At 44.0% G+C, this 17,900-nt stretch overlaps 2 protein-coding genes and 1 long non-coding RNA gene across 4 annotated transcripts; 2 read left to right on the top strand and 1 right to left on the bottom strand.

Moving 5' to 3' along the window:
- The first annotated feature begins 223 nt into the window (after positions 1-223).
- Positions 224-1,675, top strand: YL-1 (Vacuolar protein sorting-associated protein YL-1). The gene is made up of 4 exons (XM_068301019.1): positions 224-461; positions 519-651; positions 713-1,019; positions 1,085-1,675. Exons 1-4 carry the CDS (start codon positions 328-330, stop codon positions 1,564-1,566), a joined length of 1,056 nt encoding a protein of 351 aa, XP_068157120.1. The 5' UTR covers positions 224-327; the 3' UTR covers positions 1,567-1,675.
- On the bottom strand, positions 1,564-17,382 carry unc80 (unc80, NALCN channel complex subunit). The gene is made up of 28 exons (XM_068301016.1): positions 17,333-17,382; positions 14,853-15,140; positions 14,274-14,300; positions 14,002-14,022; positions 13,611-13,946; positions 13,105-13,548; positions 12,716-13,035; positions 12,462-12,655; positions 12,213-12,400; positions 11,885-11,997; positions 11,656-11,673; positions 11,191-11,335; positions 10,696-11,134; positions 10,437-10,634; positions 9,586-9,871; positions 9,416-9,518; positions 8,735-9,352; positions 7,808-8,678; positions 7,445-7,743; positions 7,211-7,389; positions 6,578-7,151; positions 5,918-6,472; positions 5,559-5,862; positions 4,547-5,496; positions 3,025-4,488; positions 2,796-2,964; positions 2,087-2,745; positions 1,564-2,023 (listed from the first exon to the last, which is right to left on the bottom strand). Exons 1-28 carry the CDS (start codon positions 17,375-17,377, stop codon positions 1,781-1,783), a joined length of 10,050 nt encoding a protein of 3,349 aa, XP_068157117.1. The 5' UTR covers positions 17,378-17,382; the 3' UTR covers positions 1,564-1,780.
- Positions 7,247-11,491, top strand: LOC137585303 (uncharacterized). 2 transcript variants are annotated; one of them, XR_011033541.1, is made up of 5 exons: positions 7,247-7,363; positions 7,429-7,519; positions 7,571-7,759; positions 7,838-10,651; positions 10,707-11,491. It is a non-coding gene; the product is annotated as an uncharacterized lncRNA (long non-coding RNA). The 2 variants fall into 2 exon arrangements; XR_011033540.1 differs by having other exon boundaries at positions 7,252-7,519.
- Positions 17,383-17,900: the final 518 nt, after the last annotated feature.

The raw sequence follows: 17,900 nt of genomic DNA on the forward strand, positions 1-17,900 counted from the left end.
TTGTCATACCAGCCATTTTTCGGCTTTTTTTAAACGTGTTATGAAAAATTTACAAATTAACAGAAAAAACAAGAAATTTTGTTTATCTAAGGAGATTAATTTCTTTAAATGGAATACCAACTAAAAACTACAACTTTAAACAGAGTGTAAAAATGTAATAAAAGTTTTTTTTCAGAAAGTTGGCAACGCAAATAACTCGTTACAAGTAACGAATCAATGCACACTCATCACTAAAACGTTTTGTATTTGTTTGTTTGCAAAAATTGAAAAGTTGATAGTTTTTTTTTTAATAAATTGAGTTGAATTAAAAGTGTTTAGAACTATATAATGGCTGCATCGCGTTCTAGGCGGAATAATGCTGGCAATAAAATAGCTAAATTGCTGGATGAGGAAGAAGAAGATGATTTTTACAAGACGTCCTATGGCGGCTTTCAGGACGAAGAAGAGGACAAGGAATATATGTAAGCATGGCAAATTTTAGACTATTCTTACTTAACTAATAATCGTTTACTTTACAGTCAAAAGGATGAAGAAGAGGACGTTGTGGACTCGGATTTTAGTATCGATGAACAGGATGAACCAGTATCCGACCAGGAAGAAGCACCCGAAAAGAAACGTAAACGTGGTGGAGTCAACACCAAAGCCTATAAAGTGAGTCCAACTGAAGAGAAATTTATCACTCAGTTATTTAATGAATGTTTTTATGGAAAAGGAAACGAAACCTGCTCCAACAGCAAAAAAAGAGTCAAAAGCAGTAGCCGCTCTGCATAAGAAACGTCCCGGAGCTGGTGTGACCAAACGGCGAGTGCGTCCCCGCTTTACAATTCTCGATTCAGGTCGAAAATCTATACGCACATCAACAGCCATTAAGACACAGGCCACAAAAATCCGACTAAAGGAGCTAGATGATGCTCGTAAGCGTAAAAAAAAGAAGGTACGTGTGGAGGATTACATGCCCACCCAAGAGGAGCTACTGGAGGAGGCCAAGATAACTGAAGAGGAGAACATCAAGTCATTGGGTTAGATGCCTCTCTATTTGTATGTCTCTCGGATTTTTGAATCGAATTGTTTTCTGATTTTGTAGAGAAATTCCAAAAAATGGAACTGGAGAAGAAAAAGACTCGCCCCACAAAGCGGGTGTTTACTGGCGCAACGATACACTATCATTCAATGACGATGCCTGTAATGCGTAAACCCACACGTGGCACCACTTTGCCCCATGATCCCAACGATCCGGAATCCAAATGCGAGCGTACCTTTGTCACATTAGAGAATGACTTCAATGACAAGGTCTTTAAAACGATTTTCCGACCCAAACTGAAGCCAAAAAGCAGCAATGGTATTTGTCCCATCACCAGACTGCCGGCACGCTTTTTTGATCCGGTTACGCAGCAGCCCTATTATAGTATACAAGCGTTTAAGATTCTACGCGAGGCCTATTATATGCAACTGGAGGGCAACAGCTCGTCGCATGCGGATCAGCCTGAAATGGCCAAATGGCTGGAATGGCGCAAAATGATTAAAGAAAATCGGCAGAAATCCCAAATGCCAAGCAAGAATGGCTAGAATTCGAACGGCTACCGAGTTGATTTATTAGTTTCCTACAATACGAATAACTACTACTACCTTTACTATATCCAAATGCCAATACAAAATGCGAATTTTCACTATAAAACTTAACATTCTCAACTATTCCATAACAATTGATGTTTGCCCAAGCTGAAGGATCCTTTGCTTTGGGCATTTACAATTCGTAGGCTCGGTCGCCGTTCTGTGATTGTTAAATAAGCGTGTCTTCGTCCTGCCCCTCGAACACCATCAAAAGTGAGTGTTGGGAGGGCGAACGACCCAATGTGAGACCGCCCAAGGATCCGTCTGGTGAGAGTAGACCCGTCTGTAGGCTGTTGTTGTCGCGATATCCCGAAGTGGATGATGTTTGTGAGACGGAATCCCAGGATATCTCACCAATTGCCTTGGGTTGCGCCGCCTGTGCCACAGGTTCCTCCTGTGACAGCGAAGTGACCTTAAAGTGGAATATTCATGGTCAATAGGTGAGCAAAAGTTCTATCTATATTTTTTAGCTTACAATGCTTGGCGGTTCCATAGGTGTGAGTCGACTGCGTTTTAGACGGAAGGTTTTGCGGCTGGCCGCCTTGGAACGCTGCAGACGTGAGCGTGTATGATCTCCTCCAGAGCTATCCTCTGCGGGACTCTCAGGGGAGAGAGGTGTTGTGGAGGTTTCCCCGGAAGAGTGTCGGAATTCTACGGATGACACAAAACGTAGTTTGGGCGGTTGCGCTTTGAATGGTGCCTGTTGCAACGACTGCGAATGAGAGAGTTGGGCGGGCAGTGCAGCTGATCCAGCCGCAGAGGTTCCCTGACCCGATCCACAAGGTGTGGCACCAACTAGAGTGGGTGCCGATCCGGCCTCTGGCCCCTCGCCACTGTGACTTTCACTTGTCGTGGTGTGATGGTCGCGCCCAGTGGAACTGCTGGACAAAGATTCACGTGGAGGATGCAGTGTCTGCTGGGAAAGGGTATCGCTGGGCGTGCATATGCCGCCTGAACCACTGCGTGAATCGATGGGAGCAGCCGAGACATGAGAATGAGTGGCCTGTCCGGTTGTGGTTCCGGTAAATATCGAGATTAGCGATGGCCTCTGCTGCGACTTGTGAGGATCTGCCACACTGGTGGCCGCTGGAGTGTCACTTTTCTTTTGCTCCGAGCTTTCGCGATCTGTGGAAACTACAGCAACATAAGCTTAGAATCAAAAGTCTTAAAGTGCGGTTACTAACCATAACGCTTCTCTTCCAACTCGTCACGAAGATCTCGCAATTCACGGGCCAATTCCAACAGCAGAGCCCCCTTAGACTTGATGCCTCCTTGCGGAGGAGTTCCGCGAAGTCGCTCTCGAATAATGAACTGCATATGTCTCTCGTGATCACCGATGGGCGGTTGGGAAATCTAATCAAAAGAGATCAGTTAGAACGCAGTTACGTCTATGGGGAAAAAGGTCATAATTACCTTATGCAAAATAAATGGCAAAAGCACTATATAAAGAGGCGTGCGATGGGTGACAACAAACTCCATAAAGCTCCATAGATCTGGGGCAGCTTCATTACGTCTACCCAGATCTCTCATGACACGTACAATCCGTGGCCATTCGGTGGATAGACGATTCTCAAAGCAAATGCAGACGATGCGCAGAGCTAAAAAGGCAGCCTGGTAGAGGGAGCCTGATATGCGGGCCGGACGTTTGGCATCACGGCTGCCTGTAAAGGTGAGAGATCCAGCACGCAGATCTCCAGTGACTCGATTAATTTGTGATACAGCCTGCCCGGTGCGTCCTGCGGGCGGACTCATGGCGTTTAGCACCGAGGTGAGCAAGAAACTAACATCGGTCATTTTTAGATCACCCACATCAGATACTCCGCGACCCGAGCATACCTTCAGACACAGTGGCATAATCAAATGCATTAGAAATCCTTCGGCCTTTTCCTGCGTAGCGAATTCGGCACTACCACCGCAGATCTGGACCAGCGAAAAGCAGTCCACCGGACTGACCACTTGCAGTGCCACCAAACGCACCACAGCAGAGCAGAAAAAGGCCGGCGGATTCTGAGACATGAGCGCAGCCCCCGCACTGGAGACACCCTCGGGTATGCCGGTGCCAGGTTCATTAACAATCAAATTTTGCACCGTACTGATTAGAGTTTTCATCTGCTGCCAGTGGAGAACATAAGAATGCCTAATTATGGTCTCATGGATGCCCTTTAAGAGCCCTGAAGCCGCTTCCCAGTCTGTGTTGCGGCGTATGGATGGTTTTTTTGATATCTTGAGGAATACCTTGTCGATCCTTCGCAAAATGGTGACCAAGGCATTACGGAGAGTATCATTTGACCATTCGGCACGAGGTAACACTGCCTGCATGTAGCGCTGTAGTCCTCGGCAGGCCATGGACTCGGGATCATATGGTGATACCTTCAGTAGAGAATGGGCGATGTCAGCCAACCGTATGTGACACTTGGCATCCAGAACTTCCGTCGGCTTGGTATCAGAGGACAACTTTTTGGCTAATTCCGCTAGACGCGCCGTCGATTTAGTTAAGAAATCTGCGACAACGGACAAAAGAACGTCCCTTGGTCGCCGATATTCGGTGCGAATCATTTCTGAATCCTCAGCCGAGTCCATCATGTTCTTTGTGCGAGCATCTGTCATATATTTCGGATGGGACTCCTCTTCGAAATCCAAACCAGGCGAGCAAGGTGGGCCCCGACTGCAGTTACGCTGCGAGGAACCTTTGTGCTCAGGACTATTACGATAGGGTCCATTGTAGCTCTTGGCCAATCCTTCACAATTATGGACCATGGTGCGTATAGCTACTGCCAATTGAAGTATAATATCTCTCTCGGATTTACCCTGCAATGGTATATAACTGGGCGATTGAATCTGCTGCAAATAGCAGGGCAGAATGGCCTCCAGAATTATCTGCAGAATGAACAAAAGTGAATCAAGGACCAAGTGTAGTTAGATGGAAGTTACTTACCAACATCTGGTACCCACGTGTGCTCTCGGCCGAATAGGATACAACCATGACACAGAGCGTTATGCAATCGAGAACCGTAACATCATCATCTTCGTCATGGTAACAGAAATCGATGGCCTTTAATGGCTTTGGCTCCTTGACCAGTTCCGCAATGTTCAGAGGATCTGGCGAAGGGTCCTCCAGGCTTAGCAATAAATTGAATAGGCAACTGGATTGCACTTTGTGGGCCTCTCCGTAGGTGCCATCCTCATCTGTATCCAAAATTGCCGACACTGAGCCAAACATTTGCAATATAAAAGGTTTCCGATTCAGCAGATAGAACTGTTTCACAGCATACTCAATTGTCGTAGTAATCAACTTGTTTGTCTGATGCAGTGAATAAACCTGCAGAAGTGTGGGCATGATCATGAAATAGCCATTGGTGGAGAATATATTCTTGAAATTAAAGGCCGCATTGATAAAAGTGGCCATCACATAGCGCATTATGCACGAATCCTCGGCGTGCAATATGGAGGCACCCGAGAGAACATTCAAGAAGAGTTGGATATCCGCAGAGTAGGCAAAGTTGCCAGCCATGGCCTCAAACATACGGGCAATCAGTCGCACCCACATGAACTTATGGAGAACATCGAGACCAAGTAAAACTTTGCCATATTCTCCGCCGTGATGCAAATCTAAATCAACCTCGAGGGCTTTTCGGGGAAACGAGGGCAGCTTCATAAGCTCCTCGTGCAGGAAGACAACGCGCTGTACCACCATATCGACATTTTTCAGAATTGCCCATGTCAAATGGACTTTGCCGATTTCCACAAATTTCTTGGTCAACTCCTGCTTCTGCAGAGCCAAAAATGATTCATCTGGACGCATAAGCATGAGTCGCACTTCTGGATACTGGGAACGCTTGAAAAAATACAAATCCCGTATATACCAATTAGGATTAAGGATTTTGTCTGAAGAAAAATTAAAAAATAAATTATTAATATTCTTCGATGGGCAGGTGAACTAAACTCACTGCTTTTGTAGTCGACCAGGCAATAGTGACTGGTGTTCTTCTCATCGATGGGATAGTAATCCAGAGCCTCTTTCAATAATTGACAGAATAGAGTATCCTCCTGCACAGGAAACTGTGAAGGAATGTTGTAGTCATCATCGGCAGGTCCGTGGACGACAATCTTCTTGGCCGCAGGCACATTGGCTGTTAGCAATATGGAGGCATCGCATTGTTCTTTGCGCAGGATCTGTTTCAGATCCTTAAACATAATACCATGAACCGAATGAACCACCATCCAGAGCACGGATAAGGCTGAACCCACAAGCTACAAGAGAAGAAATATTTTAGTTTTTGTTTCTGCGTGCAATCATTCAAATTACCTCCTGTTTGAGTTCATTGGAAGAGCGCACATAGAACATAATGTAACCAATAATGGAGTTGTACAAGGCAAAGGCCGCCTGCTGTGGCAGGCGTGGAACGAATCTTATGAGATGACGCAACAGCTTGAACATCTGATCCTGGCGATCGCGAGTCAAACGCTCAAACACATAACGCAGAAACAGAGCCGATTCCTCGACCAGGCACACCCAGATCACCTGATAGGCTATCTCATAGACAGCATTTCCATCCGATCCAATGGCGGCATCATCCAAACAGCCAACAATCTGCATCACCGACGAGCACAGCACGGAGGGAAACAGCGAATGGGCATGATGAAGATGCGATGACATGCGTGTCCCATCGATATCCTCTTCTATTTCATGATCCTCATGCTCCATGCCGGGCTCGTGAGACGCCTGCTGACTGATGGGTATCATAGTGATCAAGAAACTATGACGTTCGGCCCGTTGTTTGTCCCGCTGCTGACGCAAAGCATTTCGTATGGCTTCGGTTTGTTGCATCTTTCGACTCTTTGTGGCCGTCACGAGAGAACGCTGCGAAAAAGAAAAGCCAAAATTATTATTCTCCATGTGTCCCAAAGGAAGTGAGGGGATTACAGATTCTACATAACCCAATGTTTCTGCAGCCTTCTCACTCACATGTCTATCCTGATTTAGGGTCACATCCATATCTTTAGTCTGTTGGACAGGCATCCAAGGCGGATCGACTACCGGAAGACTTTCAATGCCAATTTTTGGCGAAGGCAGCGTAAATTCAATGCCACCCGGTGGCACTTTGAAGGTCACATCATGAGCATTCTCCTCCATGCGTGGCCAGACATGAAAACGGCATTTCCACAATACCAAATACCTTTGAATGGCACCAATCCGTATATCCGGATCTTTGTGCTTCAGTGCTCGTTGCATAATATCAAAGGCGAAATTCTGAGCCTTCACCGAGCCCATTAGAAAGACTGCGGCACTTGTTGTCGACAAATCATGATTGGTCTCCAACAGCAGTTCCCAAGCTGCTGGCATTGCCTCAATGACCATCTCTTCGGTGAGTATAACGGCACCTTTTAGCATGGTTGCCAATGGAAAGTGGAATAAGTTACGTATGTGGATACGTATGAACTTTAATATGGGTGGTTCCTCTTGCAGCTTTTTTTCCTTCTCCTGGCGAAAGGCCTTGGCAAGTTTTTCAGCCATCTCCAAATCAGGATCGTCGCTTATCCTAAAAAAGGAAATTGATTTGGCTAAGATTCGGAAAAAGTGCTAAGTTGTTTCACTTACCGATCTTTGCGGGATAAACTATCCTTGCGTTTTGATGGCGAAGTTTGCGTTGAGCTCTGCTCTGATACTTTTCGCGTCGATCGTGGTCTAGATGAATGTGTTTTGCTAGAATTAATCACCAAAGGTTCTACCGTTGGATGATCTGCATCGAAGGTGAAGCCGAATTCCTCGCCGTAAACCTGAAATGATCCACGGTGTTTTCTAAATATTTCAAACAGAAGGATTGTCGTTTACCTTTCTCGTGGCCTTGATCAGACGCGTACAGGAACGCATGTGACGCTTATAGCAATACGGATGGCAGTAACCCTTGTGAGTGCAATAATAATTGTAACTGGACATTAGATCGATAATTGCTTTCAGCCAGGGCATATTCTTGGCCGTATCATCGTTCTCATTAGAGTCGGTTGGCGATTCGGGTTGCTGATCATCGCTTAGAATGCCCGGCGATTCCTCTCCGCCACTAATCATGCCCTGTTCCGATGTGTCACTGCGATCGGAGAGCGATGAGACCTTTCGACGGGATTGCATATTAACTGGAATGATAAAGAGGTATGTTGATTTATGTAAATTATGAAAAAAAATCGATTTCCTACTTACAATCCGTTTCAATCTCTTTGCTGTCTTTAGTGTTACGTCGCAGTTTAAGAGAACGTCGCTTGAAGGATCCGCCCGTGGTTGTTGCTGTGCCACGTCTTAAGAGAAACGGACGTACGGCAGAAGCAGTTGGACGACGAGCCTCTTCCCCCTCTTTGGTTAGGGTGGTGTTGCTACTATTCTCCGACTCGTTGTCCGGTTCGTGTAGGACGAAGGAAATCTTACGTTCTGTTTGCCCAACACCATCGTTGCCAGCTGCTATCGACTGCAGACTCTGGGCCGAGGTCTGTGAATGACCCATAGAACTTAGGGCCATGGACCACCGACGATTTGCCTCACGATATACCTTCTCCCACGGTGCTGGTTTATCTCTATGCATAAGCTTTGAGGTCCTTGGCAACATAATGTACGTGTCTCGCAGAAACGCCGTAATCTCGAAGAGCAAAACACATGCAACCAGTTTTAGGGCATGAGGACAATCATTTCCGTGTGGATTCACCGAGGATTCATCGAGGAAGTCTTCTTCTTCATCTTGCTGCAGCAATTCACGTTGCTTTTCCGGATCCGTGAGGCTGGCATTGATGGCCTCATACTGCAGACGTTCGGTGAATAGAATCTCTTCGAGACGGGCACCCACCATTTCCGCCCATTGATGAAACATTTTGCCAGCCGCTCGTTGCAGAATGTGCGTGCGTCTGGCACTGCTTTGGCTGACCTGATGCTTCATCTGATTGATATTTATATTAGCTCCCGATGCTCTGTAACTGCCCACATTCTGTTTCATCCAAGTGGGCCACTGGCCCTTGTTGCAGAGATGTACAAAATGGGCACACTCCAGCAGGAAGGTGGCTCTACTGACCAACGGAGCTTGTGGCTATAAAAGGAAAAGAATTATGAGCGAGTGGAAGGCCATGAATTGGGAATAGTTACCAAATCCAAGACAGCTGCTACTAGCTGTGGATCGGGAAATGAGCCAGGGGCACATGTCTCAAGTAGGAAGGACAACCTTAGCATGCCCACACGGACTGGTTCTGTGGGGATCAGTTTACGCTCCTTGAGTATGACCACCTCGGATTCGCGTGGCCCATCACACATGTCCGAGGAGCTGCGGCGACTAAAGTCCGCTGTCTCTTCGATGCCGCCAACTTTCTTTTTGCCCTTTACAATGCCTCCGAAACGGTTTAGCCGCCGTTCAACACGGCGCTTGGCGCGCTGTATGGAACGCCCGATGCCATCGCTTGAGCGACCGCGCTGTATTTTTAGCGAGGCGTGCCTCATGAATGTGGAGGATATCTCGGGATTAAGCGAGCCTATCTCCAGGTCAATGGACGACGCCTCCTTGGGAGTACCGCGAAACCAGCGCACCAAGCCGCTGAGCCGTCCCAGCGAATTGCGTTCAGAGCTGGAAGTGGAATCGGAGAGCAGGGCCCGTTCACTATGCCGCGGTGTCAAAGTGGGTCTAACGCCGGTGGTTCTTCTTCGGAAATTGCTCAACGGCGACTGACTAGTCTTATAGTGTTCCTCGCAAGTCTCGGTTTCCAGTAAGCTCTGCAAAAATCAAAACAAGGAATAAATAGATTATCAAAGGACTCTATGAGAGGCTCTCACTACAGCGCAGGCGGATGAAGTGCTGCGTTTCTTCAGAAGTAGTCTTCGTTGCGATCGATTGTCGTCATTCTGCAGATTCTGTGATACATTCGCCTGGGGTATATGTCTACAAAGGAAGAAAACAAATAGGAGTGAAAAGAAACCATTTATTTTGCTCTTTCTTCTCCACTGACCTTATCACTCGCGTCGTCTGGGCTGTGGGACCTTTCTTGTGGGGTCGCGGAGTCACTGCCAATATGCCACTAAGGGCGACCAAACGGAATGGACCACCATGGGCTCCCTTCACATATGTGACCAATTGTCGTATGTCTCCATAGAGGGCAATGTTTTCGGGTGATTTGAGATCTTTGCTTGCCTCCACAAAACGACTAACCAACGGCTTGAAGACAGCGCCAACAATTTGTCCTTCGGCTCCACCGCTGCTGCCTCCGCTAAAATTGGTCGAATAGCCACCTTGACCTGGTACGCCGCCAAGATCGTTGTTAACATTTTTATATCCACTCTGACGTTTATGAGCTATATATTCGCATCATCATTTCATACATACATACATACATATTTATATATATATATATACATATACAATGTGGTGTGGGTAAATGGTGAGTGGGTGGGGTACGGAAGGGAAGGACAACAACTCAAAAGCATTAGCACACAATTGTTTCATGCAATTGGAACAAATTATCAAGAGAATCAGTGGCAATGGATGCAAACTGTTGGCCAACGGGCAACGCATAATGTGGCCAATACATAAAATAATTATGAAAACAAACGAAAAAGAGATAAAATTGTGCTCCTAATTTTGAGAGGCATTGCATCCAAGCGTAACTAACTAATATTAGCCAGCCAGACAGTCGATGGCGGATCTAAGCGGGTGAAAAAAGAGGAAATGTCGCCCACTAAAGTTTGCACTATCCATTCTAAAATATAAAGAATCTTTGACTGGTTATTGCATACATAAGAGGGCAAATTTCTCTAAATTCACTCAACCTAGATCCGCGTTTGCAGGCAGTGTAACACTTACTCAAGGGCGACAACAAAGAGCTGGGATCCACACAGAACGCCAGAAAGGCATGGAAGAAATCAATAAGTTCTGGCAATGGAGATGCCTTCACCATTTCCTGCATAAAACGTTTTGTTCGCTGGCCAGCTTGTCGTAGCATACGTGAAAGTATCTTCTGGCATTGATTGCGCAAAAAGTCAGCCGGAGGACCACGAACACCTGTGAAAAAAGTTAGGGTTAGTATAAATAGCTTAACTGATGTCTTTAGTTGATCCATTACCATCATTACAGCCATGCGGACAACCCAGAACTTGAAGAGCGCGTCGTATGATACTCATGGATATCTCATGGGCATGTTCACCCAACTTCAAAACGCCCATTTCAATTAGCAGCTCACAGATATTGAGACCAGCCTCTAGGACACGCAGTGAGCAGACCAAAGCGGGATCACGCTTAAACACATTACTAATTGCCAAGAGGATAATCTCATAGTCGATGCCACCATCACGGGTGATATAGAACGATGAACCCGGAGCCTCAGATTCATCGACGCCCGTGTAATCAATATGCGAGTCTGTGTGAGAGCGTAACATTTGACCGCGATATCGGGTCGAAGTGCTGCCACCGCCGGCACTACCATTGCCACAACCTCCATTTCCGGTGAGGCCCGCAATGCTGCCGCCATTACTCAAAGCATCCAACTGGGAATCAACAGAACCCTTAAAGGAAATAGAAACGATTAGCTGAAGCCATCTTAAATTATTTAATCGGTTACTTGTCTCTTCATATAATCTGGCGAAGGCGTTGGCGTGTGCTCGGTCACTGTGATAATGGGATTGCGTGGATAGAAGGCTGTCGAGGATCGTGGTCCCATGCCTGCTTGTGGTTGTTTGGGAGTCTTCGACGATGGTTCGATATATCTGTAAAATCTTTTATATTGTACAAAAAAAATCGATCGATGGAACGATATTGTGTGTCATTAGTTAAAAAACGGCGTGCAGCAAGCTTAAGAATAATTAAGACAGAGAGAGAGAGATTGAGGAAGAGGCAGAGGTGGAGTAGATTAAGAGGGAAAATAGTGAAAGGTGAAGTAGTTGCAATTGCGGGGGGTAAGCATAGACACATAGTAAGCAGGCAAAGATTAACTTGGAGTCACAGCAGAGGAGAAAGGAGATTAAATTATCCTTGATAAGTTGTGTTGTGTGTATGTTCGTGTTGCATAGAACAAGATAAAACTCACCCGCTATCGAGCAGACAGCTGGTTGTTCATAGTAAAGAATGAATCATAGAATATATACATAGTAATATATATATGTATAGAGAATTAAAACATTTGAAACAGTTTAGGCTTAGATTTTAGTTTTGAAAAATTGTTTTGAAGTGTGAATTTTCTTCAGTCAAGGCCTGATTGAGATTTTAAAGTCGTGTGCTGGCAAATAGAGTCAAAATGGAGAAGCATATGTAAATACCTGAGACTAGGCATGGATTTGCCTTTGATAAGATTGCTGGCTGGCTCACGTGTGATCATGGATGCAGAACGTGATAGCTTCTTCTCGCCCGTATCCAGACTGCGATGGTATTCCTAAAGAGAAAGACACACAACATTTTTACTAAAGTGTAAATAAGTGGATGGACAAACATAGCCAACTTGAATGAGAACCAACTGACAACTGACTATGGGCCACTACTGACTACTAATGACTGAAGGGATAAAGGATTCGGGATGAATAACAACATTTAAGAACAAAATAAACGCGTGCTAACTGCATTTCGGTTAGGATTTGTCTCTTGGCTTACTGCATGCTGCAGTTGAATCTTGCCATTGGCTGAGCTAGTATCGAGGCCTACTTTTTCCAAATTCTTTTCCGATTTTGAGAACATCTTGGTTTCTACAAAAGCACGCAGATCGGCCATTTTGACGCGTTTCTTTTTCTCGCTGCCGCGACGTTCCGTCGATGTTGGTGGCGTTTTAGTCTGCGCCTCCTCTGAAAGAGTTAAGAATTAGAGAAGATGCTGGAAATTCCACAACTGAACGTTAATTCTTACCAACTACACTGGTAACAGGAGCTGTCTCTGGTATTTCAATATAGTCTTTGACTACAGAACTACCAGGACTATCTCGACTATTGCTACCAGGTCCCTGATAAAGGGAAATTTCTATTTGTGGTATAGGCAGGGAATTGGACCGTTTGCGCGGCTGATTCAAAGTAATGGCCGCTTCCTCGCCTATGTCGCTGAGTCTGTAATTAATTGAATGAACTTTTGAGACATTTGCTTCCCCCATTGTATCACATACCCACCGATTGTATAGATATTGTAGGCTCCAGAATATGCCCTCTTCTTGCCAATGTGAGATAAAGAGGCAGCGTAGAACGGATACATCCAAAAACGTGGCCGCTGACACATCCGCCTTGACACTGACACTCTCCGATTTATCCGAATCGGATTCTTTTTCTATGGAGGCACTACGTTTCTCTTTCATGGATGCTCCACGCACTAGTTCCTGCTGATCGAATTCAAATTTGGTCGATGGAACCTTTTCTTTATCCCTTGAGTTCATCGATTGACGACTGCCACGACGACTTTGGGATTGCTGCTGCTGTAAGAGGCTAGCATCAGCCTAGTATTAAAGAAAGAGAGATAGACAATAAGAACATACAATTTTTGGTAATCAACTTGCGTTACGCACTGTGAAGAATGAATTATCCATTAATTGAGGAGCGGATGGCAATCGAAAAATGACAACACGTTCATCCTCGACGCTGGAAGCTTCCTCTGGTATAGTCTCGGGAAAAGCAAATTCTTTGGGAGAAGAAACCCAAGAACCCTCCTCATCTCCTTGTCTGCCGTATTCAGAAAATCCGCTCTGTGGGGACGGGGAGTCAGCCTTGGGTGACATGGCATCACCCCCGCTCTGTTTACGAGCGGGAAAGACATCAGTCGATCCCTTTGGCGTTGGTGCACAAAGTAAATTCCGTGCCTTAGGCTTCACCGGAGCCGTAAAACAAGGCGCGCCAGGGGCACGATTATCCCACATTCCCTGCCACAATTTAATGCCATTCTCAAGTCGAAAATTCTGAAAATCCGACTCCTTCAAATGGTGTATAATGGGAGCAAAGAGATAAACAAAGAGCTGCAATGGACCAACAAGAGTTAGATTAAGTGTAAAACAAACAACTAAGACTTTAAGATCACCGTTATTGTTGGCACCGAGAACAAATACTGGTCTATGGGCTTGGTTTTGGGCTCAGGAAGAGCATCGCCAAGGCCCAAATCCTCACCACTCTCATCATCGGCGCATTCTTCGGCCGCATAGAGGAGAATCCATTGCATGGTATACAGTAATTTGGTCTCCACGGGTCCGATTGCCTGCATATCTTTTACACGATTGTGAAGCAATGCGGCACAAGCATGCATGACATGTGGCAGTGCTCCCTGAAGAAGACGCCAACGCGGAATCGCACCCAAAGCCTTGGTAAGAGGCGGTGAGAGGCCAAATTGTATGTTCTGCACGAGGACCTTTTCGAATGACTGTAAATCAAAGTTATGTGAAAAAGTTGGATAGACTCAACCAACTAACACTCACCTTACAAGCCTCTTTAGATTCCTGTTCAATTGGTCAATGTAAGAATTAAGAATCAAAAGAATTATTAAACATTTGCAATAGGCAAACAAGATAGAAATCTTCTAAAGAAACCAAAATGAGAACTCGAGATCTTAATACAAACAGATTTTTCTACCAGTTCTCTCAATGTCAAAATCAATCGTAAATCGTATTTACATTGAGTTAACGTGCCTTATTATATAGATATGTATATATATGTATATATAGGATACGACAAAACATTTATAACTTACATGGTGTCCTGGTGCGTGTTGACAAAACTACATTCAGATTCAGACAAATTGCGAAAGATTTACAATAATAATTTGTACAGTTTTGTTATTGTTGGCATTTGTTATACATATGTATGTGTTAGTATTAATAGTTGGAGTAGTAATAAAATTTGGCACAAACGGAAAACAAGCGTCCGTCTCTAGTGAGACAAAAGGCCTAATTCGTAACATATTTTCGGGCGAAAATATTGAGAATATTTGCAATTCTTTAGGGGCAGGTGACCGTGTTTATTAGTAGAGATAAAAATAAAATATAGATAGTCAAATCAAATGCAAAAACAAAGAACACAAAAGTAAATCACATCAAAAGAGTGATAACATCAAAGAATATTTTATTGGACAATTTGGTTGTTGTTGCTGTTAATGTCAATTTTTTTTGTTTTTTTAGATAACAGTCCATCCTTACAACAAAAAGACACGCATAGCGAATTTACAGCAAATGGAAGTTTCATATTGATTTTTGTCATTTTGACTCTTTAAGTTCTGGTATTATTATTTGGCCCGAATGATATCTGTGGCATTTTGGCAATGGCTTCTTACCAGACACGTGGATTCGTGCAATTTGCCCAGCTTGGGCCGTATAAAGGGGGCTATTTGACGCCACAGGAACGTTTGCACGGAAACGGGCAAGCCCAAGTCCTGCAGGCCATCGTCCTGATCAAAGTCAAAGTCATCGTTGTTATTATTTGTTGCTGTCCCAGCACCAGCACCGCCTCCGCCGCCGGCATGACTGTTGTTATTCGCCTGGAGGTTGTTATTGTTTGTAGTTGTTGTTGCTCCTGCTGTTGTTGTTGTCGTTGCTGTGGCCGTTGTCACCATGGTGGCCAGCTGGAAAAGTGGAAACAGAAAATGAAAGGACACGAACATATGCAACATGTGGCGGCTCATTCATAAAAAAATCAAAGAGACCCCCTCCAAAAAAGGGGTAGCACCCAGAGAACGGGGCAACAGGTGTTTGCGTGCGCAGGCTCGACTCTAGGTCAGTGCCATGTAGACACTAAAACCTCAGGGGTGGCCTCCACCTCCGTCTACGCTCCGTTTGAAACAGCTGTGCATAATGCGAGCATCGCAGAACGCAGACTCCACATCTTTGAACGAGGCGACTGGGTTATAGATACACAGAATTGGGTTTTTTCGGTATACATGCAGAAAATGGGGCAAAAAATTTTCACAGTCTTATATAATCGTCTTGCAAATTTTTGGTTTTTCTTTGCAAATAATTAAAGAGTTTGCCATTCCAGGTCTTAGAGTGATAATTGTTAGTCACCTTTCACACGCACTCAAATCAAACATTACGTTTTATAGCCAGCAATTGGTTTTGGATTGCCTGTGAATTGTGGTGGCCGCACCCACAGACAAATGATGGGTTTGGCTCCTTGGCGTTTAACTAATTGCAGGACATTTTCTTCTCCCTCTTCGATGGACACCTGCTAAGCGTTGTTTGCTTAGCACTCTCCCACTCTTTGTATGTGTTTTTAAGTTTGATTTCAATTAAGATATTTTAGCTATTTCTCTGAAAATTTTCCTTTGTCTTTACCTTGATTTTTGCTTTTGGCCAGTTTCGATAACTGCTGTTCACTGGTGGACGGTTCGGATGCAACTGAGACAAGCCTCGTTAAATGACGAGCTCTGTTCCTCTCGTCCTCGGCGACATTGCGTATACAGGATAATATACATACACACACAGACGCCCGCACTTCAAAGTAAGTATACGCACTGTTCACCCTCGTTTAGAGGGTGCTTTTCTATTCTATGCACAAGGGGGGGGCTTTACTACTCCCAACTAGGCACCCTGTTTCTTAACGAGCGCTTTTTGGCTTGGCAAATTTCTACAAATTGATAAGAAGTTGCTTTAAGGGTTGATATTGCGTATACGTCCTGTGTTAGTAATCTAACATTAAGTATACCATTTTAAGAGGTGTGTGTGTTTGCTAAAATGTCAATTTATTGAGGACATTTTCCTATACTGATCAAATTTGATACAATTTTCATCACATTTAGGTAAATAAACTTACTCTCGAGCTCATTCCCGTTTTTAAGAATGAAATGCGCATTAACCATTGCGCATCTGTATCTGCATGGATACATAGACCCATTTGTTCATCTTTCAGCTGTTTTGATTGAGAACACTCGGATCTTAGACCAAATAGTCGTTGCTTCAAATTGGGCCAACTACCAACAACAGGTTGGCGGCAAGAAGTGAACCAAAACAATGGGACAGAGGCTGCGCCTGAAACCCAAAAAGAGAAATCTCTGTGTGTTAGAGAGAAACATTAGCTTAGAACAAACAGCTGCTGTTTTTGTGGAGTCTGGGAAAACTGGGTCAAAGTAAAAGAAGGGCCTGTCACACAAAGTCAAGGACATGAACATGAACAAGGACAAGGACAATGACAAGCCAACAAAGTTGCTGGCAATTTTTCGTTAAGAAAAAATTTGCCAAAACTTGTATTGACAAGTCAAGCTAGTATTAATGGTTTTATTTTTGCCAAGAATCTCTACATTTTTATAAGGTCCTCCACCTATAGAAATATACATACATATAAGTCGCTATCTCTCTTGCTCTCATATATGTATGTAGCTCTGCCTTTTTCTAATTTCGTTTTGTTTTTGTACATTTTTGCTCTGAATACATTTTGTGTATCTGTGTCATAGTTTTTATAAATAGCACGCATTAAATTGTTGCCGAACTAAACGAACAGATAGATATATCTTCAAAATGTATATATATATGAAGCTATATAGGAGATATTGGGAAAGAGAGAGATCGAGAGAGGAAGCAGTAGTAATGCAGCATCTTCTAACTATGTAAGGAGAGAGAGAGTGTAGTGGGCGAGGGATTTGTATGGAAATTGAGGAAAAAAGCCTTTCAGGTGTTTCGCCTGTCCAAATACAATACGATAGATGGACCAAAACATTTTGAATGATAACACATGCAGAGCTTTTAAAAATTTCATCTCAAATACTGTGAGGCTTGCCAAAAAAAACCGATCAGGGTCGACAACGAATGTATAAATACTTACTACATAATAGTAGTCATCTCTGCACACACACAGAAACACACTCATACATATGTACATATACAATGGATATAGATCCATAATCATAGATTTGATGTTTATACATATAAAACATGTGTTGATGTGCCTCGAACTGTCTAGTTCTAGGGTCCCCTTGAACAACAATAAAAGTTCCAAAAGTTTTAAAATATTATCTGCAAACTCATCTTCGAAATCAAATGATATTTAACACTATCCGGCTGGGCATGCCACAAACGATTATTATTTTGCCTTCGTGAGAACCACGAAAAATAAAATAAAAAAAAAAAAAAAAACAGACAAGAGGAAAATAAGAAAAATTGAAAGAAAAAAAATAGAAAAGAAAAGAAAAAAATTAAAAAAAAAGCATAATGTTTAAAAATAACTTCAGGAGAGAGCGAGAGAGAGTGAGAAAGGCCCAAGAAAATGCTTCAAGTAGAGAGTCAAAGTCTCTATCTAGAGAGAAGGCATTTGAAAATGTTTCCAAGATGAAAGTAAATTCTTCACTGAATTTTTCTAAAAGTGTTTGTGTGTGTGTGTGTAAAGAGTATTT

The sequence above is a fragment of the Drosophila tropicalis genome, unplaced genomic scaffold (genome assembly GCF_018151085.1).
Source record: "Drosophila tropicalis isolate 14030-0801.00 unplaced genomic scaffold, ASM1815108v1 contig_878, whole genome shotgun sequence".
Classification (NCBI taxonomy): domain Eukaryota; kingdom Metazoa; phylum Arthropoda; class Insecta; order Diptera; family Drosophilidae; genus Drosophila; species Drosophila tropicalis.

What these genes read in the sequence shown, in the direction of transcription:
- YL-1 (XM_068301019.1), top strand. Translation starts at nt 328, where the DNA reads ATGGCTGCATCGCGTTCTAGGCGGAATAATGCTGGCAATAAAATAGCT. An exon ending in TCAACACCAAAGCCTATAAA is followed by an intron (nt 652 to 712) that starts GTGAGTCCAACT and finishes TTTATGGAAAAG; the next exon opens with GAAACGAAACCTGCTCCAAC. An exon ending in GGAGAACATCAAGTCATTGG is followed by an intron (nt 1,020 to 1,084) that starts GTTAGATGCCTC and finishes CTGATTTTGTAG; the next exon opens with AGAAATTCCAAAAAATGGAA.
- unc80 (XM_068301016.1), bottom strand. Translation starts at nt 17,377, where the DNA reads ATGAGTGTGTTTCTGTGTGTGTGCAGAGATGACTACTATTATGTA. An exon ending in AGTTTATCCCGCAAAGATCG is followed by an intron (nt 7,152 to 7,210) that starts GTAAGTGAAACA and finishes TTCCTTTTTTAG; the next exon opens with GATAAGCGACGATCCTGATT. An exon ending in GTTGGAAGAGAAGCGTTATG is followed by an intron (nt 2,746 to 2,795) that starts GTTAGTAACCGC and finishes ATGTTGCTGTAG; the next exon opens with TTTCCACAGATCGCGAAAGC.